Here is a 23,172-nt window from a genome sequence, read left to right on the forward strand (position 1 = left end):
CAAAGAGGGTTGTTAAAATTACATTCCAAGTAGCTTTTCAATTCTTACAGCTCAAGTTATAAATAATTATAAGTAACACCTACGATTATAACTTAAGGGGCCTCTCGATACTCTAGACGGATGTAAAAGGATGTCATTTTACAACTTCCAAATTTTTTATCCCATATAAAAAACGCAGCATGAAAAGGTAAGCCTAAAAGTAAGCTCAATCTGATAAATTTAGCAATGAAACAGTTGGAGTTGGCTCACAGCAAAGATTGTGTTCATTGAGTCAAAGACAGCCTTGCAGCCGAAAACATGCATATAGCAAGCTCCGGCAGTCGGATCTTCCATGCCACTTCTGGTAAAATACTGCAGTGAATCTATAACAGAGCTCAGCTCACAGCTCTGATTGTAGTAAGTAAAAACTATCATTGGTGAAGTCTGCAGTCGGAGCTCTCGTACATACCAAAATGCATTACTTTTAACTTTTCCAGAACAAGACTGTCCGTTTTCAAGAGTAAAGGATTGTTAGGATGCATGACATCTGCTGTAAGGTCCGCCGCCGAAGATTATCAGCCTGTTTGGGTAAAAAGATTATTTAGTCAGAAAACATGTCATTGAAATGTTAAGAAAACTAATTACAATTACGATGAAAATCTCAGGCATCAGCAGAACTTTTTGCCCCTTAACATAGAACTCATTACGTGATTACTTTCTGCCTTGTCCCGGTGGAAGCTGTAACTTACCAAATAGCTGACTAGTTGCATCCCTATTTTGTCATCAAGTTAATATCACAAATTCACTTCTCATTAAGAAATTAATTTGTAATCAGATATCCTCAAACTTAGAAATTAAATCAACTTAAAAAAAAAAAAAATTGATACGATTCCAATTCCTTAATTCCTTAATTTTAAGTTAATTTCTTTCTAGGTTTTGGCTCAAAAGTAAGAAAAAACTTACTTCTCTCTCTCTCTCTCTCTCTCTCTCTCTCTCTCGCTTCTCTCTCCCTTTCCACATTCAGACACCAACAAATTCTCTTCTCAATCCTATTTCCCCAACGATAAAATAGAGTTGGAAAGCTGATAAATTTCTTCTGGGTGTTTTAGTGCTCTGCCTCTTCATTTGGGTTGAACTTGGTATTTTTCTCTTGTGCTTGAGGTATGCGTCTTTTGATTTCTGGCTGCTGGTGGTTGGTAGATATGTGTTATTTTTGTTTGAACAATGTGGCAATGACTAGAAGTTTTGGCTTTTGTATTTTCACAATCCTGCTTTTCTATGAATCTGGGCAATATATATTTTTCTTCTTTTAGGTACTTATATGAGCAGGCCAACCAAGAGCTCTTCACTATAAACAATAAAAGTGTTATCTTGTGGCCCTAAGTTTTCATAGTCAATCACAGTGGTGTAATCGATTTTGGTTTATATATCCCACGCATTCAATTTTCATCATTAGATGCTTTTATCTGATGCTTACCTGCACTGTCTTGCTGCTTGCTGCTCTCTCTCTCTCTCTGCCCTCACCTAATCACACTTATCACACATCCCCTCTCCTGGCCCCTTCTAAAATTAATTATCAACTTTTTCTTCAGAGAAATTAATAGTCAAGAGTCATGTAGCCGACAACACTTTAAGGGAATGTTTGTTAGACCGGACTAGGACAGGGATTGGGCTATTTGGCACCAATCCTGCCTTGAACTAAACAAGGGCTTACTTAGCAACTGGACTAAGTAGGATTAGAAGCTCACTAACTGGGCTTATTTTGGACCACTTAAAGTGTACGTAATAGATAGCTCCAGCAATACTGGTACTTAAAATGTGATTAATAATTTGGTAAATCCTTATGGGTGAGAATGGTTTAATGTTTGTTGAGTTAGAGAGTTCCAGAATGGATTGGATGAGATACAGATGCATATGCTTTGTTTTTTTACTCCTGGATTTGGATGTTTGGTAGTAATTGCTGCTACTGCTTCTTCTTCTTTTTTGGGTGGGGCGTTGGATTGCATTGATGATTAAATCTTGGTTTTCCTCTATTACTCTGTTATATATCCTTTGATTAGTTTTACAGCTCTAATTTGTAATTGAATACTGCAGGGTTCAATTTTAGCTATGTGCCCCTTTGTGTTGTTTGTAGTATTCTGGGGGTTTTAGTTTGTAGTGTAATGACAGTTTGCTCAAACGTGTAATGTGCTACAGACTGATGATAGCCTTCTGGGTAATCATACAAACTGTCATGCATCTAAACTTAGTGATATATATCTCTTTATTCATTTGGAGATTATATGAGATTCACATTTTTCTTTTTCATTATATGTTGGCTTGCTGTAATGCTCCTCATTTTTTCTGTTTTTAAGAAGTGTTGTATGATAATTTCATGACCAATATCATCATTAGTTCTGTTTTTAACAACTGTTTGATAATTGTTCTGATAAGCAGAGCTGGTCGAGATGGCAAATAGTAAATATGAGTATGTCAAGTCGTATGAAGTCGACGATGAGGTTTTTCTGCCCAATTTCATTGTTGTTCAAATCAACGGCCGTGGTTTTAAGAGGTTTTTAGTCCTTCCCTCTCGTTGCTTGTGTGAGCTTGAGACGACAAGACAATGATTTTCTCCTTTAATTTTCCTTCAGGTTTTCTCAAGTTCATGAGTTTGAGAAGCCAAATGACGAGGTAGCTTTGAATTTGATGAACTCATGCGCTATTTGTGTGTCAGAGGAGTTTCCTGATGTTGTGTTTTTGTACGGATTCAGTGACGAGTACAGGTACTGCAACTGCGATGTAATCTGTTTATGTTCCATTTATATTAACTTAGTTGTATGAGAGCTTCATTGTGTTGTCTACAGCTTTGTTTTCAAGAAGACATCGAAGTTCTACCAGAGACGTGCCAGGTTTTAATTCTCAACCTTAAATTCAGCTTTATTTGTTTGTGATGCATCTAAGATTGTTGTAACAGTGCTTATTTGCATGTGATTCTTAGGTTGTATTCAATTTCAATTTTGATGAAATAATTTATATGCAAATTGTATGTGCAGCAAAGTAGAGTCCATTATTGTATCTTTCTTCACTTCGGTATATGTGATGAAATGGAGAGAATTCTTTCCTCATAAGGAGTTAAGATACTCCCCTTCATTTCATGCACGGGTTATAAGCTGTGCTTCAATAGAAGTCCTTCAATCATATCTTCTATGGAGACAAACTAATTGTAAGTAGTCTCATAATGCTGTTTCGACTCTGTAAGTTACTATATAGTCATTTTCAAATGACAAGTCTCTGATTCAAGAAATACTTTCAAGTGAATTTTCTATTTACATGTTGTGTTTGCAGGTCATACACATAACCTACATAATACTTGCCTTTGGGAGCTAATTAAATGCGGAAAGACCGAAAGTGAAGCATTGGAGTTACTAAGGGTGAGAAGATTTAATTGTACTCTATGCATTAATTGACTATAGATGCATGCTTATTTGAGGAAAAGGTTATGTTAAACTGTACCATGCGTTCGTCTAGTTATCCTTACAATTATATTTATTGTTTGTGTCCTTTCCTTTTTAACGTTATGTTGTGAGATACTTGTGCTTCAATCTTTTCTTTTCTATTATTGAAAATGGTCTAGTTTTTCACCCGTTAAAAATAAATTTTAATTTTCAAATACAGAATGTTGTTGAATGTTGATATTTATAATTCTATTTTTCACCTGTGATTATCTATGTAATATGCAGGGCACTAGTAAGGAAGAAAAAAATGATCTTCTTTTCGGAAATTTTGAGATTAACTACCAGAAATTGAATCCGATGTTCCGACAAGGATCCTGCATTTTGAAAACTGAGGTTATCTTTCAATTCTGTAGTGAACTCTATCGTACTGATCTTGGAAATCAAACTTTCCACTTTTGTTTCTAGGAAGTTTTTATTTGAATCTATTGGAAAGGTAGAACTCTTGGGCTTTTTGCATACTTTATTTTATACGTATGATGGAAAATGCTGAAAGAAATAAACCTGCACTTGCATATGCATATTTTAACATTTCTGTTTTGTTAGGAATTGTAGATGCCTTTAGTAATGTGTTCTAGTTCAAGTGACATTATAGATGCATTCTCATGCTGAAATCTTCATTGCACATTATTCAGGTGATTGACATTGTAAAGCACAGAGAAAATGGCTCTCCTGTCAGGAGACTTAGAAAAAAGTCTAGCATAGTCCATTCAAAGAATATAGCTGGAAAATGTTTTTGGAACAATCACACTGGTCTTCTGAAGGAGCTCGGTAGCTTTACAAATGACATTGGAAAAGTTGAACCGGATTATGTTAGGTCCTTCCAGTTTAAAAAAATACTGATGCCCTCAACTTGGATTGTTATTAGAATTGATGGTTGCCATTTTCACAGGTAAACTATTCCTCACGTGACAACATAGCTTATTGTGGTTGTTGTTGGTCTAAATTTTTTCTCGTGGGTTGTTAATTATTAAGGGGAGGTGTCCTACAAATGGTTCCAATCCTAAAAATTTAATAGGTTATAAAATTTACTTCTTCTGTTTAGATCACGTATTGAGAATTTTCCATGTTGGACCATTAAGTGGGTACAACTAAAGTGCTAAGTCATTGTTACACTAAAAACAGTATACAACATGGACTATTAATTTCTACATAGATGCATGTAATTTTGTTGTTAGATATCATGCTAAAATTCTAGAAATGATACTTAGTGTTTAGCTGTTTGGCTTTTCGAAGGTTTTCAGATGTTCATGAATTTGTGAAGCCGAATGATAAGCAAGCCCTCAACCTTATGAATGCATGTGCAGTGGCTGTTGTAAAAGAGTTTCCAGACATAGTTTTCTCCTATGGAGTCAGTGATGAATACAGGTATAAAATAGATTTTATATCAGAATGTTGTGATCTATAACATTAGTTTAATTGTTCCTGTTATTTTGCAGCTTTGTTCTGAAGAACGATTCTCATTTCTATCAAAGGCAAGCAAGGTTTTTCTTCCATCATCTTTCTTATAGTTTCTAAACTTTAGATGCTGTTAATGGATATCCTATATGGAATATGGTTAAATTTTTCTTTGGAGACGAAACTGATTGAGAAGGTCAACTATTAATAATGAATTTTCTTGGTCAGGAATTACTTTGTATTTCAGACTTTAGGTGATTGTTGGATTTTTTTATTTATTCATTCAATAAGATTATTGTTAGATTTTAGATCATGTTAGATTTATAGTTACAATCGTTGACAATGCGTTCTTATTCTATATGCATAGATTAACTAATATTTCTGTAGTGAATTACAAAACTAAGGTTATTTTAGGTCATGCTTGCTCTCAACCCAGGAAGGTGCTTCTCAGTGAAGCTCTTTTATAACACTGTTTGAAGTACCTTTTGTTTGAAGAAACGAGCTTTTGGGCCTCAAATTCCTATATTTCTCTGCTAGGTCTTTCATATTGTTTATACTTGAAGCACTTTTTCCCCATAAATCAAATTGGTCCTTTTGACCAGTATTAGAATTACTAACAACTTCACCTCTGCAGTGAGATAGTATCCGCCATTGTGTCATTATTCACTTCCATATACATAACGAAATGGAAAGATTTCTTCCATCAAAAAGAGTTAAAGTACCCTCCTTATTTTGATGGACGTGCTGTGTGCTATCCGTCAGTTGAAATTCTTCGAGACTATCTAGCCTGGAGACAAGTTGATTGTGAGTATTTCAGCTATAAATTTTCAAAAAAGAGAAAATGGGATTTAACTCTTTGACATTACTAAAAGCTAGAAGCAATAATTTTTTCAGTTTGTTTAAGGTTGCATTCAAAACTATGTACTTCATATGGATAATGTTGTAAATTCAGTGGAGTCAAATTTCTAATGGGTTTGCAGGCCATATCAACAATCAATACAATACTTGTTTCTGGGAGCTTGTTAAGTCTGGAAAAAGCAAAAGTGAAGCTCAGAATTTTCTAAAGGTATTTGGTCCATGCAGTATATTTAGGACACAATCTTTCTTCTCTAGGAGTCTACCCTCCACCTTTATCAATTTGAATAAAATTTTCTTTTGTATGTAGGTTTTTCATTCCAAATTTTTTTAGTGTTCCTTGAATATTATTTTTGCTTGATTTTCATATTCTTGTGGTAGCCCTCTTTATTAAAAAAAAATAAAATAATTGACAGGGTACTCAGACTGGAGACAAAGAGAAATTGCTGAAGCAATTTGGTATTGACTACCACAAATTACCAGCCATGTTTCGCCAAGGTTCCTCCATTTTCTGGGACAAGGTTGTCTTTCTATCTCTATTGGATGTGAAAATTTCAGTGCAATATTTTTTTATTATAAGATGTCGGCAACTCCTACCACCGGTTCATCTTTAACTTCACTCAAATAATAAAATGACAGGAATACATAGGTTAGTTTATATATGGAAAGCTTGGACTAATTAGTTCGGATTGGCCTTTGAGGAAAATAATGTTTACTGGGCTGCTGAATTATAGATCACATGGGCCAGATGGCCAACTTGCTTAATAGCAGATCTCATTGATGCTAGTTTGGCAACCAACCCTTTTTTCCCAAGTTTAAGCTAGTATTTTGACCAGAGTACCAGTGTCAGTAGATACATCTTATACTTTTCCTGTGGAAAATGTGGATTAATGGAATATGCATAATTCTGTCCTTGCTTCATCATGACTCGTAACTAATATTTCAGTTGGGACTTGGGATATTCCCAAGTTGATTTGGTTGAGTAGAGATGGAATTAGTAACCCAACTCATCTGCAGGTCATTCTTTCAGTAGGTTTCCATGACTGAAATCTTTTGGAGCATACCCTTTATATCCACTTCTGAGATTAGAAGTGGTGAGAAAATAAGGATAAGTGATTGTTTATGCGTTTGTTGACCTCTTTTGGAGTCCTATTGAGTAGATACACACAGCATTCTGACTAATGTGGGGTTGGCCATTAGCAGCTCCTCTTCTGCAGTTTTTTTCATTCTCTTGGTTTCCCCTTTTTCTGTTTAGTACACGTCTGTGAAACACCCACCCAGGATGCTACTAAAGGCATGGCCTGGAGGTCTAGTGGAGCCTTGAGTAGATAACGCACACAACACTCCCAATTAATCTGAGATCTATTTTTTCCTTTGGCCATTAAGAAACACACATAAATACACACCATCTATGAAATTTGAGATCCACTTTAGACACTTCAAAGGACTTTCTATCCGAATGGTTTTTTACATGCTAGTTCTTTATTTTCCCTTGATATGCAGGTTTCATTTTTAAGCTCTTGTATTTATTCTGCATGCAGGAAGACATCACAATGATGCAGGAGAAAGAAAAACCTGGTGGAAATTCTTTGAAAAGAGTTATTGTAGAACATTGTAATATAATTGAGCCAAGCTTTTGGGCTGCGCATCCAACAATTCTTTATAGGTAACTCCATAGATGCTGTGAAGCACCGAGTTCTTTGTTATGGAGAAATTGAAGACCTTAGCAATACCAAATTGAAGACCAGTTTTCCAAACCAAAACAAATCATCACGTGGCTTTACTTGAGTCCCGGTAGCTGGCCCTGTTTGTTCCACAATTTCAAGTGCTAAGGTAGAGACAACATGCTGGAGCTTTGTTCCAACCAGCATGACAAGCTTTGTCTCTGTGGAGCCCAGTCTTGACTTACCCTACTCTTGCAGGGCTGGTTCTTGCTCTTCACGTGCTTGCAAAGTTGTGGACCAGTAAGATTAGAGCTTCCTTGATGATGACCAGATTGAAGTGTGGATTTGTCTTCAGTTGTGCGGCTTATCCCTCATCTGATGTTGTACTTGAAACCCACAGGGAAGAGGAGCTCACTGGTTAAGTGTGATCTCTATATTTCACCGTGGTTGCTTGTATTGGCTTAGTTTATTTCAGGATAAGGTATTTCTAATTAAATGAGTTGTTTAATGTTTTTGTACTCTCATTTGTAGTATGAAATCATTGTAGCTTGTAAACCCTTACGTGAATTTTCTCTTAAATCCTCTCTCTCTCTCTCTCTCTCTCTCTCTCTCTCTCTCTCAGGTTTCTGAGTTTAAAAGTGAAGGGTAGGCCTTACAAGGGAGACTGATAGCGGAAGGAAATGAGTTTGAGCATTGCTTAACAGGATATACATCCAGTGTTCAGCCACTATTCCAAACATGAACTTTAAGTGGTACATTGAACTCAGCTGCATTATAATCTACTTAATTATCTGAGATATCTTCTATTTAACCATGCCAAAAGAGAAGCCTCAACTGGCTAAGTTGTCAAACAATACTTTGAATTCTTGCTTGAGAAGCCAAGAACTCATGTTTTCTGAAACAACTCTAAAAGAGTATCCACCTTTTCTTCCATTCCATTGCCTTCATCATCTTCGTCACTGATGGTTGGAGGTTGTGATGCACTAATTCTTACCGATTCAGATAAATACTCTTCCACTCGGAATGAGTATTCATGTTGAGGTGGTTCAGACGGCTCAAGAACAGCTTCAGGATGTTCCACTGACGCTACAGTTACTTGATGGAGTGAATCCAAGGAAGAGCTCCGAGACAAAGTGCCAGATGCAACTGTTATTTCATCTCTCTCATCAATTGTCGTATCAAGTGAACAAACTGACCTTGTAGCATGCGAATGCACAGAATCGCGTCTAGACCTCTCCTTTACTCTCTTGCACCAGCTATGGAGTGAATCTCTGACACTCTCAGCAACCAGAGCTTTCTTGCACCGTGATCCCATCTGTTGTCATCAAATACGAAGAATGAACATCAAAATACCTCGTTTTTACAACTTGAACAAATTTCAATCTTCTCTGACTTCTCTATGTTCCTATAAATAAGAAACCCCTAGTTTGTTTGACAAAGGAAACAATTACTGAAAGTTGTGTATCCATGTGCATTGTGCAAAGTGATCGGTCATTCTGCAGAATTGTACATTTACTTTCTGTCTTGTTCCAATAAATCCAAAGATTTATATTTCAGAATTGTTGAAGAGTTTAAGCAAACCTGTGTGACAATTACGTTCAGAGGCACTGTGCTGTAGCTACACCAGAACTGAACAAGAACACTGCAATTTTCGAAAAATTAATAAAAATATTTTAAGATGCATATTACTGATCCAACAAATCCATAGTCTCTAGGGCTGATTGGCATAATTAGGATACTGTTCATATGTATTATCAACAGAAGTGGCATGACTGGAATTTGTTGTTTGATAAAAGTACATAACAGAGAAGGCAACTTACCCAGAGGTCAACCGGATAACTATCATTAAGTGGTTTTTCATGAAGCATGATCTCTCCTTAAGTCCCCACTACAAAGAGAAAAACTCAATACAATTCCCATGAATGAAAAAGCAAGCACACAACAAAAAAAAAATTTCAATAACTGTAAGCAAGGAGAACAGATCTGTTAATTCTGCTACTAGTGTGAATACGAAAATTATATGCAGAAATCAGTCAATTCTGCTATTAGTGTGAATACAAAAATTATATGCACCGTATAACAACTTCGCTTACCAATTTCTATTTAATATTAGACAGGAAAAATAAAACGGAAATATATAATGGTTTTTCTTTTTTGTATTATGAATTATCTTAAAGTAATAGTACATTTTTCTGGTGAATTAAGATTTAAATAAAAAAGGTTTTAGTGAAGAAGAAGCCCATATGTGATGTATATATTATCTGACTTTTACTTCTTTATTTTCTGTAAACTCTCCTTGAAAGTTTTCCTTGCTTTCAGAAGCATGTTAATCAACAAAGTATTTCCCATCCCATTACAAGCTTACAATGTAAGGAAAAATCTCTGAAATTGCATCCAGCCGATTTATATATTGTTTCATGCGACTATGTCTTACCAAGGACCAGAGAAATGTTGCCATCTCAAATGCATTCTGCAGGGATGCACAAGAAAATGAGTGAGGATTTTTCTCATGAAGATTTATTGCAAATATTCATAAATAATATATACACATAAGATGTAAATTGCAAATATTCATAACCTGAAATATGATGAACTGTATCAACCTCAGTAGTATCACCGGTTTCCCAAACCAAAACAAATCATCACGTGGCTTTACTTGAGTCCCAGTAGCTGGCCCTGTTTGTTCCACAATTTCAAGTGCTAAGGAAGAGACAACATGCTGGAGCTTTGTTCCAACCAGCATGACAAGCTTTGAAATGCAAGAAGATTTAAAATGTTCCATCAGAATGAAAAAAAAAAAAAAAAAAAGGAAGGAAAATTGATTTAAGGGTATTTTAGTTTAATTCAATGATAACAAGTATGTGTACTTACAATGGCAGGGATGAAAGAAAGCCAAAAGTAAATATTCAAACCTGCAGAAATTGGGGAAAAAAAAAAAAGGGTTAGGAAATAAGGCTCCAAATATATATAAGTTCAGTATATTTATTTGCATCTGAACATACAAGAATTTACCATGAATATTTACGAAAATGCACACTATGGCATATCCCCAAAGTGGCCAGCTGCAAAATCAGAAGTTAATTCAGATACAACCTTGCTTCTTCCCCATAAGATAATTAAGAAGTGCTTAAGAAATCAAATATGTTTAAGAGTTATAGGATGATGAAATATAGAAGAAATTAATGTTCAATATTAGATTACTGTAAGCTGTTTTAACCTCTTTTTTTTTCTTTCTTTTTTTTTGACAACTCATCTTAACAGTATCGAAAGAATGTGGCACTTGTGATGTATAAACAAAGCAATTTTGGAACATATGTCCGGTATGGGATACTTAAAGTGTTGAAAAAACCCTCTTCCAGTCAAGTATTACATTTCCTGATGTGGAGAAAAGGCCAGTCAGTTAATTTTTGGTCTCAGAGTCGTATAATGACTATCCGAATCTTACATCTAACATAAATAAATATAATTTCCATTACTTCAAGATTAATCTTAAAGTAAAGATGTAGACCACTTTTATTATTGACGTTCAAGGAGAAGGCTTAATTTGCAACCATAATTAAAAGTATTCTAATTAATTCCTAGGGGCATGGGCAAAGCATGACAACTCAAGTACATAAAACAACAATAATAGAATTAAGGTAACCCAAGAGATCAAATAAGACACTATTATATCAAGCTACATAGATATAAATTATGTAATCCAGAAAAGTGCCTACCTAATACCCAGAATGCCCTGAAATTCATCTTCCATACTCCGGACCATATATTTATGAAAATTATAAGAAAGTGGAAGTTTGTGCTTCTGCATATTATTAACACAAATCAGTACAATAATAAAATGATAAAGCAATGAGAGAATGATGTTCCAGTGAACAAGAGAGTCAACAGAAATGCACTGGTGTTACAAATCTCAAAATACTGCAAAATCTGCAGCTATGCAGCACTTTGTTCAAATATTTCGAGGTTTCTATTGCAATATGAAAGAAAGAAAGTCAAAATGAAAATAAGCCCAGTAGGAAACATGTACAACTAAGGGCTTCAATAATAAAATACCCACACTGATGAAGCCCAAACGCAGAGCCAAGTAATCAGATCTCTGTATGGAACTCTTAAATTGTCGTAGAAAGCAGAGCTGCAGTATTAGGACACAAATCAACATTACCTTACAATCATTTGAAAACTCAACACGTCAAAGATATAGCAAAAAATTGGAGATAAGGGGAACACTAAGATCAAAAGCAATAAGGTATCTGATTCATCTATTGTTTACAATAAGAAGTTTTGACTGACAAGGTGTTGTAACAGTTGTCTTGTTCAAAATAAAATTGTGATAATGACTGTCATAAGAGCACAATTTACGTAAGGCATTAGTTTTAAAATGGTGACTAGAAGGGAGGGGGTGCAAGTAATTCAAATCTTTTATGAAAAGGATGAAAAGTTACCATCCAAATCAGAAGCCGATTCCTGCTCCATGGATGAGATGTGTGATGAAAAATAAAGGTGGATTGCCGCGTCATGACTTTGTTTTTCTTTGCTATAGGAAAAACCAAGATGAGAAGGCTAATATAGCCAAGATGATAGATGATATAAGTACTTCAAAGACATGCAGAAATAGGATAATTAAGAAAGCTTCAAAAATGCACTAGAAGTTGTTATCAGTTGAAAAGAAACAAAAAATGCATAAAATAAAACCTCTGAATAATACTCATCTTCTAGGACTCAAATACAGAAGCAGATACTAGTGTCTGTATGAACTTGCATCAGCCAAGTGTACATCATCTTCCAAAACAGTTTTTGTAATTTGCTTGTTATTAGAACCCCCTGACAATGAACTAAAAGATATTTCCCATATCAAACTCCCAAGGAAATAGTCTCAAGTAGGGGTCTTTGCTTAAAGGCACTAATGCATTTCTAGTTTCCAACTTTAAAAATTCATCCAAACTTGAGGAGTACATTTCTTTTGTTCATGATAACTTGTATTGGCCCAATTATCCCTGTATCACCATTTTTCGGTTTAGACTTAACAAAAAGAAACCGAGGCCTGTTGTGCTATAGCCCTCTACAAACAGAAGTTAAGTGCTTAATACAGCAAACCCGGTTTGTTTATGAAGAATAGCCTTTATTGTTTAAATTAATTGACAAATGTAATTTATTTGGTTTAGCAAGTACGAGATATTTGCAATATTGATTTGCTTAGTCTGAAAATGTTGCAGGTTGGCAGGCATCAGGTTATCTACCTTTAGTGACCAATTCCTCCAATTACAAAACACGACATGTACTACGCGGAACAGAATTAATGGATATAAAGTGGTGTCATATGGCCTTGAGATTGACATCAATTAGGCTATTACATTATACCATCACCAAGTGAGAAAATTTTTACCAGCATAACAAGACTTTATTTTGAAATTCTAAAGTTGCTAAGTCAGTGCAGAACAAAGAGGCAGTATTTTATTTTTAGTTTCCATTGTGTACCTTGCAAATTGGCATCAGCCACTGGACCATCTAGATTTTCCCATTTCCTCCAACTGTAAATCTGTAAACATGTGCACTAATTCAGAAGGCAGTGGACATCACAAGGAAATGAAATACTTGAACTAGTTTGAAATATCAGGAACTAGAGATATAAAATCAGGGATATAAAGATTAGGTCAATCAGAATCAATCAGGTATATGAAGACCGCACCTTACTCATAGCCAAGGCAACAGCCAAACAACTATACAACACATGGGTGATCCCAAGTACAAACAAGAAACGATGCAGCTGCTCCAGTCCCTCATATGAAACAAACGGTTCATGGCCCTGCAGTTAACCATGAGAATTGGTAAGGCGAATGCGTCGACAAATCTTTTCAAAATTCAACCTTGGACATCAGTTTACCTCACCACATTGATGAGAAGAGTTAATTAATCCTCTTGGAATTTCAGTCTTGTTAGGAGAAGAACTTTCTAGCATGGCATTCTCCTTGGTGCTGTAATCTCTCTCAGAACAGATATAAAATTGACTGGTGAAAAGAGAAGAATTTACACAAATCTCAGAGATCCACCTTGCTGATTGCGCCAACAACAAAGATATTAGCCCGAGCAGCATCAGCTCTGCCAGGAAGACCAAAATGTGAATTTAAAACAGAAAAAATATAGCAAAATTAACCCACATTGTCACATAACTAGGGCTCTTAGAAGTCCACCACTCCAAAATTAAAAGAGAGAGATGACTAACTAACAAATCAAAACTCAAAGCCGAAACCCATCTCTGAAACAATATCAGCAGTCAGATTCCCTCAACATTTTAAGAACTTCTATTGTTAAACCCCACGCTCAACTCACCTTCCTTAATTTTCTCCAGAGAAGCAAATAGAGCTTTCCTCCTAGTCTTCTTTAACCACTGCACACAATAAAAAAAACAAATAAATATAAGAAAATCTTAAATCTTAAATCCAAAAATTCATAAATGCCTTCCAGAACTTGACATAAGCTCACTAAAATAAGCCAAATTGTGTTCCATCAGAACAATAACATTGAATTTGATTTATTTTGTTTCCTTTACTCTTAGCAGCCAACCAGAGGAAAGTTGTGAACTGACTAAGCAGGTAGATATGCAGTTTTAATTAAGAAAAAAAAAAAATTTAATTCATTTTTACAGAAATTCTCATAGACCAAATAGAGTTCATGAACACAACTGACGTCTTCCTCAAGAATGTAGCTAGCTGGCTAAAGAATCTATAAATCAGCATTTGTCTTAAACACTCTCTGTAACCAAACAGAGCATCATCTTTTATTGCATAATTATTTTCAATCCTCTCCAAACCAAAGTAAACTATGCCAGATAGCTACATGGGCCCCTGACAAATAAAAACCATAGCTGGAAAACAGAAATTCTCTTTCTGTTCTTTGAATCTTTTCTATTCAGTTCTGACATTTTCTCAGCAACCAAATGCAGCACTACAAATAACTTTTTGTTTCCTCTCAAACATCTCCAAACTTAGCTGAACAATCTAGACATCAGCAAATATATAAGCTAAAACGCAAAAGCAGGAACCAAACAGGAAACAACAACAGAACTCAACCTGCTTACCCTTCCAAATCTGTAGATTGACCTTTCAACCAGAAGGCACACAAACACCATAACCGTAACAACCGAAGCCACTGAATAAGTTGGTGTCTCGGCCAAGGACCTTTGTTGCTGTATCACCACCTCCATTCTTCGTATCAACAAAAGAAACCATCAACTCTCACACTCTCAAAGTTTTGAACTTTCTTACTTAGAAAGCTGGAAACTTTCTCAAGAAAATGGAACCCAAATGGAAAAAAGTAGAGGAAAAGGGAAAGATCCAGGAAACGGGGAAGTGGGAAATAGTAAGATGAAGCTAGACCACGTTGTTCTGTAATATATTAATGTTAAGTGAAGTTGGATGTGGGGGTTTGAATTGAATAATTCAATAATTCAATAATTAATATGATAGTAGGATCTTCTTCTTTTAACACAGGAGCTTAGTTTATTTCTATTATATTTATCGATTAGTTTTTTGTCAGTGTTGTGATTTTTTAACCAAACCCACCTTCCATTGCTTTGGAATTGCTGCTCTCTCTCTCTGTCTCTCTGTCTCTCTGTGTGGCTGTGATGGTGTCGCACGGTGCTGCAGGTCCCCTTCAAAACCTACTCACATGAAGAAGCAGCATATCCCTCCACAACTCCCCCTTTTGGAATTTTAAAGATCCAACGGTCCCTTATTATTTACAAAACGGGTAGAAATGAAATCCTAATTCGGTCCAATTAAATTACTTCGATTATAATGATAACAGTTTCGGAAAACAAGCCAATCTCGTGCATTTATTTATAAATTTCATAACTCGGAATGGGCATGGCTCTGAACCAAGCCCCAACAAGCCGAACTTATAAAATTTAATGTTGGCCCAAATATATGTGGGCTTAAAACTACTCCAAAGCTTACTTTTACAACATAGTCCTTTGATTAACAACAAAATGTCTTGCTAAACATTTTTGAGAAATTGAAAGAAGAATTTATTCTTGTACATTAGGAAGTTGCGAAGCAAGCTATTGATTCAAACAATAAGTAATATTGGTCTTTTGAGGATAAAATCCTCCTCATAATCCCAAATCTATATGAAATTCTATTCACATCCCTAGGCTCTGTTTAGTGTGCTGAACTAAACTGCACATGTCCAATTAAATTGGGACCCTAATATACTAAATATACTTCGCACATTTTTCCCCTAAAATTACACCCTTAATAAAATTTAAAAAGAAATCACGATAGCTTAACCAACCCATCACAACCACCCACCCTACCTTGACACTGGTCTCATGTGCCGATGATCCCTTCATCTCTCTTTCTTTCCATAGAAAAATTAAAGAGCTTAGCATGTGCTTATAAGGAATTGGGTCACTCCCCCATTGCTAACTATATTTTGGATTGAACTTCAACCTTTATGGTATCAGAGCCACATTATTAACGTCTTCTGCCTAACAGCCACACAACACATGCTTCGACAATGATAGAAGTTGTCCGTGTAAGTGTGAGGATGGAGTCAAGTGGACAGATTTTTGGGAGCTTCACATATAAGTCCAAAAATATAGAAGGAAAAAAAACTAGTTTGTTAGATGTCTTACCTTTTTAGCACTCCTTATTTCACATGGGATGTAACTGCTCTTTTAGAGTTCTTGTAGATTACGGTTTCCATCGTTTTTGCCTATGGGCTTGGGGTGTATAAATACATGGTTTCTCTCTATGGATAAATTATCGAGTTTCACTATTATACATGGTATCAAAGGTTCTCACAAACTTCTCTTGACCAATTTTCTTCTGCCGTAACTCAAATTTCTTTTTTACAACCTCTTGTCTTCTTTCATGGATGCTCCACCCACTCCTACTTTCTCTCTTTCTAGCTCCAATGTTGCTTACTTTCTCAAGTTTCTAAGGCTAACTACCTTCTATGAGAGAGTTAGATGCGCCCCTTCCTTATTAGTCATTATGTATGTAGATATGTCGATGAAAGTTATATGGCTTCTTCTCAAACCCTTTATGGTTCTAGTGATCAGCTTGCCTCTGCCAATCTGGCTTATACTGCATGGTTTAAGGCGGACCAACTCGTTATGAGTCATCTCACCTCCACCTTATCTGAATATGTCTATTGATCATTGTTGGTCCCCTTTCCTCTCATGCTAGCTAGGACTGCCTTTGTCAACATTTTTCTGAAGTTTATGTTGCTAATGCAACTAATATTTGATTTCAACTTATGAATATCTCCAATGGCATGAAGTCTATACATGAATACCTTCAATATGTTAAGTCTTAAGTTGATTCTTTGGCAACTATTGGTCAACGTGTCACCAATAATGATCTTGTTACGACAGTGTTCCTTAGGCTTGGCTCTGATTATGTCAAGCTCATTATAGTTATTCTTAAATTTCCTCATATGCCTCTTTTCAAGGATCTTTATGCTTACCTCATCTCCTTTGAGTCTCAAACCATTCGACCTTCCTCATCTATTGCTTATGCATTCACCGTCACTCAACAACATTTTTTTTTTTTTTTGCTTGTTCCTTTTCCTCTTTTTGCCCTAACTCCCTCCATCTTATCATGGTTGTGGTCTTGCTCGCAACCATAGACGTGGTGTTGGTTGCTTTCAATCGCAGCCTTGGCAGTTTCCCTTCTCGTATCGAATGCCTCGTTATGGTGCTCCTTATGCCTCATTTTCTCATGGACTTCTTGGATCTGTTTGGTGTTCCATCTGTCACGCCACTTGTCATAATGTGTCTATGTGTCATCATCGATTCATTGCTTCATATTCTCATTTTGCTTGGATGTATATCTCTTACTCCTCTACCTCATATCCATCTACTAGCCTTGATGTCTGGTATCCTGATACTGGCACCACCTACCATATGACTAGTCATAGTATCACATTCCTGAGTTTAGTTCCTTAAATGATGCTCTTAATAATAGTGATACTATTTCTATCTCTAAAACTAGTACCATATCTCTTACCTTAGACTCTCATTCTTTTCGTCACTCTAACGTTATTCATGTTCCTTTTCTCTATAAAAATTTGCTCTCTAATGCTTGGCTCACCAAAGATAGTTCGTTGCTATTTTGATTCTTCTAATATCACTATCTCTAACATACATTCTGGTGTTGTTCTCTTTTAGGGCCTGGGGCTAATTAGGAAGGAATATAAGGAGGGAAGGGTGAAGTACCGACTTTGCCTTTCATAAGTAGGTCATGTGCGAATCACATGGGAAAAGTAATGGAGAAGTGGATAAAATCATTCAAAATCTGACAGTAGATTAGGGGTGGGCATCAAAACCAGAATACCGAAACCATGCCAAACCGTGCCAATCTCGTGCCGTCCTGTTTGGTGTTGAAGTGTAAACAGAATGATACCGTGTCATCCCGTTACTGTTTGACACGACATCGGTTCCATATTTGTGATCCCGATTGGTGTCATACCGTACCGAACAGTAAATTAGTTTTTTAATCATAATTTAATTTTAGTTCCACCCCTACTCTCCTCCACAGATATTTCGTCTACTCATCTTTCTCTTTATTTCTCTGCGTCTGTCTAATTCTTCTCATCTCCTTTCTCCAATCACGATTTGAAGTTGTAATTCCCAAATCCTCCACCATCAATCGATCTCATCTTCTTCTCTTCCTCTTCCTCTTCCTCTTCCTCCTCCCTCTCTCTCTCTCCCTCTCTCCGTTCTTCTCCAAACCAGTGAAAAAGGAAAGCCCCAACCCAAAATCTCTCGAGTTTCTGCGTAGAAAAATCAGGGGGTACTTAATTTGGAAATCAAATCTCCATTCTTCTCCAAACTTCTCCAAAGCAGCTATTAAACCTCACAGGAAAATTACTCGAATTACATGTAGAAACAGAGCAAAACTGCAAGCAAAATACTCTTCCCAACGGTCATGCCTCCCACCAAAATCTGTCCATAAGCAAAATGAAGGAAAGGTAAGTAGATATAGTTCAAATTACAACATGCAACCCAACAACACAAATTACTTCAGAACTCCAGGTAGCCTCAATTATATTTAAAATATGATTCTCTTAGGACAATATAAAAGACTGATTGAAGAATAAGAAGCGAAGCGACTTACGTTTGTTAAGTTGACTGAGAAAGAGCGTTACATGTATGAGATATCCCACAAGAAGCTCTTTGTATGAGATTTGATTTCCATTTCACTTGAACTTTGTATGAGATTTCCATTTATTGGTTGGTCTTAAATCAAGACTCTTGAATCTTGATTGAGGGTTTTGTTATATTAAACTTGATTTATAAAATTTTGCATATTTTTTACGGTATCAACATTGATACTGAATCATACCGATCCCGTTTGGGTCTGGTAAAGTTTGAACGTGTTTTCAAAAACTGTTATCCCATGTCATCCCATCCTGATTCTCCTATTCAGGATTGACACCGGAATGACCTCCATCCTGTGTCATCTCATACCGTACCTAGCCCTACAGTAGACACCTAATTGGCTATTTTTAACAAATTTGTATCCTCAATTTACTGAAAAAATAATTGAGAATGCAAATTGAGAATTATGGGTTAGTTCAGGGGTAAAACTGCAATTAAGCCTTTATTTTTTATTTTTGGGGAGAAGTCCCTTCTAGAATATACAGGAGTGAGTTGAGTTTTCTCTTCTCCAAAACCCCGACGAGACCAAACCTCTCAAAACCCTAGCATAGTCTCTCATTTGTGGTTCGCCTACACCAACAGAACCAGCCATGGCGCTGAGCTCTCTTCGAATCCGCCGAACCCTCTGCGCCCTCTCAAACCTCCATCGCACTCTTTCTGCAACCTCTGCACTGTCATTTTCACACTCTTCTTCCTCTCCTCTGCTCAATGGCCCCACCTCAGTACAATCTCCTGCATCGCACCCGAAATCCTGGACCCTCCTCCTCCATTCTCGGACGTTCAGGTCGTCCTCGCTCTCTTCTGCTCGATCGGCGCCGTACGACAACAACCAAAACGAGAAGATGGACCCCAATACGGTACTGTTCGAAGGGTGCGATTACAACCACTGGCTCATTGTCATGGATTACCCGCAAACCAACCGGCCTCCGGCTGAGGAGATGGTCAGAGCTTATGAGGAAACCTGTGCTAAAGGCTTGAACATCAGGTCACACTCCTTTCCGGGCCCTTCTCTCTCTCTCTCTCCCTCTCTCTATGTGTGTGCGTGTGCGCATATGTTTATGATGTATGTTTTTTCTGTGGTAATTTGTTTGATGGCTAAGAAAATTTGGGGGAAAGGGAAGATTTTGAGTTGAAGTGTTAATTGAGTTGTGGATCCTTGTGCCTTGTGATTGTTTACTGAGAATAGAAGAGTGGAGAAGAACTGGCAGTATCATAACATGAGGTGGTGTTTTTGCCTCCCTCTCTCTCTGTGCGTTTCAGTATCTAAGAATAATAGGGAATTGTACCTTTTATGTAGAGAGAATGTGTTCAAATCGGAACTATGTCTGTGTCAGCTATTGCTACTTTTTGGATATTCAGAATGAATTGTCCTTCGATCGGTTTGGGTATGAATTTTTTTAAAGCATATATTTTTGCTTCTTCTTTTCTTGTTTTGTTCAGATGGGCGGTTTTGGGATGTAAGCAAACAGAGCTTGTTGGTTCGTAAGTGTTGGACAGTTGCATGATACAGAATGAGGAAAGGGATATGTACATGTTAAATAGTGCTCCATGACTATCAAATAGAGTTGCTCTATTAGATAGACTACATTTTCTCGGGGACCATTATAACGTACTGATCGCCTAAGGATGCTTGAATCTTTCTTTTTTGTTTATTTTGTTTCCGAACCTCTCACAATATACTTGGTGGTTCATTCTGTTGTAGCTCTTTTACCAATTGTACAATATAATTCTAATTGCTTTTATGGTGCATGTATTATTGGCTATTTATGTATTAATCATCAACTGTTTGCTGGGTGCAATTTTGTCGATGCTACTAGTTTCTTGGACATTTTGTTCAGGCTAGCATTATGTTTGCAGCAGTCTTATATACATTGATTTTGGCTCATCATAAGTTTTTATATATTTTATGATTCAGTGTGGAAGAGGCAAAACAGAAGATGTATGCTTGTAGCACTACAACGTACACAGGCTTTCAGGTCGTAATGTCTGAGGAAGAGTCACAGAAGTTCGAAGGTAAATGTTGATAGCATCGTTACCATTGAGAATGATAGTACCGAGTCCTGTTTCTAACATTTCCATTTTATCTGAAACAGGTTTACCTGGAGTTATTTTTGTGTTGCCAGATTCTTACATTGACCCACAAAACAAGGAATATGGAGGTAAGGTTTTCGTCCACATGAATGCTTGTTCTCTTTGAGAATTGTGAGTTGCAATTTATCAGTAGATTCAACCAGTTATGGTATTTGGACTGTGTTAAGACTTGTAAAACAATGAGCTGGTCCATCTATATCTAGCAGTTTTGTTCAATTTAAAATTGTTTTCTATATATATCAGGAGACAAATACGTTAATGGTACAATCTATCCAAGACCACCCCCAGTTCATCATGGAAGACAGCAGGGGAGATACCACGATCGTAACAGAAATCCTGACCCACCAAGATACAATGGGCAAGGACCGACGCCTAATCAGCAAGGGAATCCCTCCTATAATCTGAAGGGGCCTATGCAAGATAGAGGGAACTATGGACCTTCACAAACTTATGGCTCACAAAGACAAGGAGATAATAGAGGCCCTTTACCAGTGAATACCCCTGGAGGGAGGGATGCGTATCAGCCAGGGAGAGATCCAGTACCTTCATATCAGGGCAATTATAACCAAGCAGGGCAACAAAATTATCATCCCCAAGAACAAAGGAACTTCCCAGAAGGAGATCAGAGGAATTATGCCCCTCCTGGTCCGGTGGGATTTAGGCGAGATGATAGGAATTATGTTCCCCCACAAACTGAAACTCATGGACAAGGTTTGGGTGGATTTCAAGGCCAGGGAACAGCTAGAGCTTATGGGCAAGGACCGAGCTCCGGAGCTTATGGGCAAGGACCGAGCTCCGGAGTTTATGGGCAAGGACCGAACTCAGGAGCTTATGGGCAAGGACCGAGCTCCGGAGCTTATGGGCAAGGACCGAGCTCCGGAGCTTATGGGCAAGGACCGAGCTCCGGAGCTTATGGGCAAGGACCGAGCTCCGGAGCTTATGGGCAAGAAGGACAGAGGTCCGGAGCTTATGGGCAAGAAGGACAGAGGTCCGGAGCATATGGGCAAGAAGGACAGAGGTCTGGAGCTTATGGGCAAGAAGGACAGAGGTCAGTAGCCTTTGGCCAAGGACCGAGCTCCGGAGCATTTGGCCAAGGACCAAGCTCTGGACCCTTTGGTCAAGTAACAGAAGTAACAGCTTCTGGTAATGGGCAGAGCTACCCTGGGTACGGAGGAGATCAGAGGTTTTCACAAGGGGAGCAGAGGAACGTGCAAGGTGAACAAAGCAACTATGCACCCACAGGACAGACAGGAATTGAGCAAGTAAGAGATCCACTGTTTAGTAATTGAGATGAATCTCACTTTTTTTGGTCATAAAGATGAAACTTGGACTTGTGTGGTAGTCTCAGTATAATTTCAAGGCGACACGAAAAAATGAGAGGAATTTGCTGGGAAATTTTAGATGGCTCATGGTAGTTGGTTTTTGCAGGGGAGGTATTAATGACATGCCAATCATGACAATGTGAGATGGGATGTAGGAAGGAGTTTTATCAATCATTTGTCCCTGAAGGGAGATTGCTTGACCTTCTGAACTCTTTCCATGGTACATAATCTGTCAAATTTTCTTGTGAGCATCATTTTTTTTTTCCTAGTGAAATCAGAACTTTTAGCTTTCCTCGTTTGTTTTACGAGCTTGGAACTTGAATTTTGCTCCTAATGAAGTATACGAATGTAATGCGTGCCAATGATGTTATATTTTAGTTTTGGAAATGGCTATTGGTTCCTATTTAAGTATATTCTTTTCACCTAGAAATTAAATGTAGCACATTGAATTACTTGGTAGTTCAATTACCGAAAAATAACGACAATAATCCCCGAAAATGCACTAGAAAGAAACCAATGTGTCTAAGGATCCCGCTGGTTCTTAAACCATTTGTCTTCTTAGTACTTCACCTGCAGACTATTTTGGAACAGTGACCTTATGTCCATATACAAAATCGCTATCGTTTTTCAGAATGAAATCATTTGAGATTGAAATGTACAATATGTAGTTTTTACCTCGGTGTACGTTGTTCATAACAATGGTACGATATGGCCTATTAAGAACCATAAGATGATTTTAATCCTTTAGATTTTATTAAATGCACCAAAATGCATACTTGTTAAGTGTAAAGGCAGGGACGGGGCTACGAGATTTTAGGGTTCTGTGCGAAATGGGCAGAGACCAAAGAGGCTTCTTAAAACAGTCAGTCAATTAGAGATTGAGTCAAAGAAGCACAATACACAGTTCTTTAAGTATGTCTTGGCCATATTAGAATGGACTCATTGAGTTAGAGAATTTTTTTGACTATGATAAGTGAAGTGAAAAACTGAAATAGATATGGAGAGTACGACTATAGGAGGAGCTAAACACAAATGTTTATTAAGAATACCACAAATGTAGGAGACGCTAAACGAGAATGACACAAAAATAAATTAGGGTTGATGTTTCGGTCCTTTTATTGGACGCCATCGACGACTATATTGGACCCTAACATCATTTCATATAGAAGGAGGAGCTAAACATCAACCCACTTATTTTCTTCATGGTT

The 23,172-nt window shown here is 37.0% G+C and overlaps 3 protein-coding genes across 8 annotated transcripts; 2 read left to right on the forward strand and 1 right to left on the reverse strand.

The window, feature by feature from the left end:
- On the forward strand, nt 14-8,123 carry LOC18793967 (tRNA(His) guanylyltransferase 1). Of its 4 annotated transcripts, XR_002269743.1 has the most exons (16): nt 14-1,140; nt 2,416-2,530; nt 2,610-2,741; nt 2,823-2,867; nt 3,012-3,181; nt 3,304-3,389; nt 3,699-3,806; nt 4,106-4,362; nt 4,707-4,838; nt 4,910-4,954; nt 5,503-5,672; nt 5,849-5,934; nt 6,140-6,244; nt 7,265-7,556; nt 7,646-7,868; nt 8,010-8,123. XR_002269743.1 is itself a non-coding variant. In XM_007225651.2 (14 exons), the coding sequence occupies exons 2-14, from the start codon at nt 2,427-2,429 to the stop codon at nt 7,391-7,393; spliced, it is 1,569 nt and encodes a 522-aa protein (XP_007225713.1). In that variant the 5' UTR covers nt 14-1,140; nt 2,416-2,426; the 3' UTR covers nt 7,394-7,981. The 4 variants fall into 4 exon arrangements, 1 of the variants encoding a protein (XP_007225713.1); XR_002269742.1 differs by having other exon boundaries at nt 7,265-7,868; XR_002269744.1 differs by having other exon boundaries at nt 4,910-4,945; nt 7,265-7,868.
- On the reverse strand, nt 8,058-15,056 carry LOC18789946 (MLO-like protein 4). Of its 2 annotated transcripts, XM_020555086.1 has the most exons (16): nt 14,947-15,056; nt 14,463-14,589; nt 13,715-13,772; nt 13,269-13,483; nt 13,074-13,190; nt 12,863-12,923; nt 11,830-11,921; nt 11,445-11,519; nt 11,104-11,189; nt 10,400-10,449; nt 10,259-10,299; nt 9,966-10,136; nt 9,822-9,857; nt 9,208-9,275; nt 8,969-9,029; nt 8,058-8,702 (listed from the first exon to the last, which is right to left on the reverse strand). In XM_020555086.1, the coding sequence occupies exons 2-16, from the start codon at nt 14,586-14,588 to the stop codon at nt 8,274-8,276; spliced, it is 1,686 nt and encodes a 561-aa protein (XP_020410675.1). In that variant the 5' UTR covers nt 14,589; nt 14,947-15,056; the 3' UTR covers nt 8,058-8,273. The 2 variants fall into 2 exon arrangements, with proteins under 2 accessions (XP_020410675.1, XP_007227637.1); XM_007227575.2 differs by lacking the exon at nt 14,947-15,056 and having other exon boundaries at nt 14,463-14,926.
- Nucleotides 19,009-22,375, forward strand: LOC109946418 (multiple organellar RNA editing factor 1, mitochondrial). Of its 2 annotated transcripts, XM_020554021.1 has the most exons (5): nt 19,009-19,536; nt 20,467-20,564; nt 20,645-20,710; nt 20,886-21,904; nt 22,071-22,375. In XM_020554021.1, exons 1-5 carry the CDS (start codon nt 19,142-19,144, stop codon nt 22,080-22,082), a joined length of 1,590 nt encoding a protein of 529 aa, XP_020409610.1. In that variant the 5' UTR covers nt 19,009-19,141; the 3' UTR covers nt 22,083-22,375. The 2 variants fall into 2 exon arrangements, with proteins under 2 accessions (XP_020409610.1, XP_020409609.1); XM_020554020.1 differs by having other exon boundaries at nt 20,886-22,375.

Source organism: Prunus persica, chromosome G1 (assembly GCF_000346465.2).
Source record: "Prunus persica cultivar Lovell chromosome G1, Prunus_persica_NCBIv2, whole genome shotgun sequence".
In the NCBI taxonomy this organism is placed as follows: domain Eukaryota; kingdom Viridiplantae; phylum Streptophyta; class Magnoliopsida; order Rosales; family Rosaceae; genus Prunus; species Prunus persica.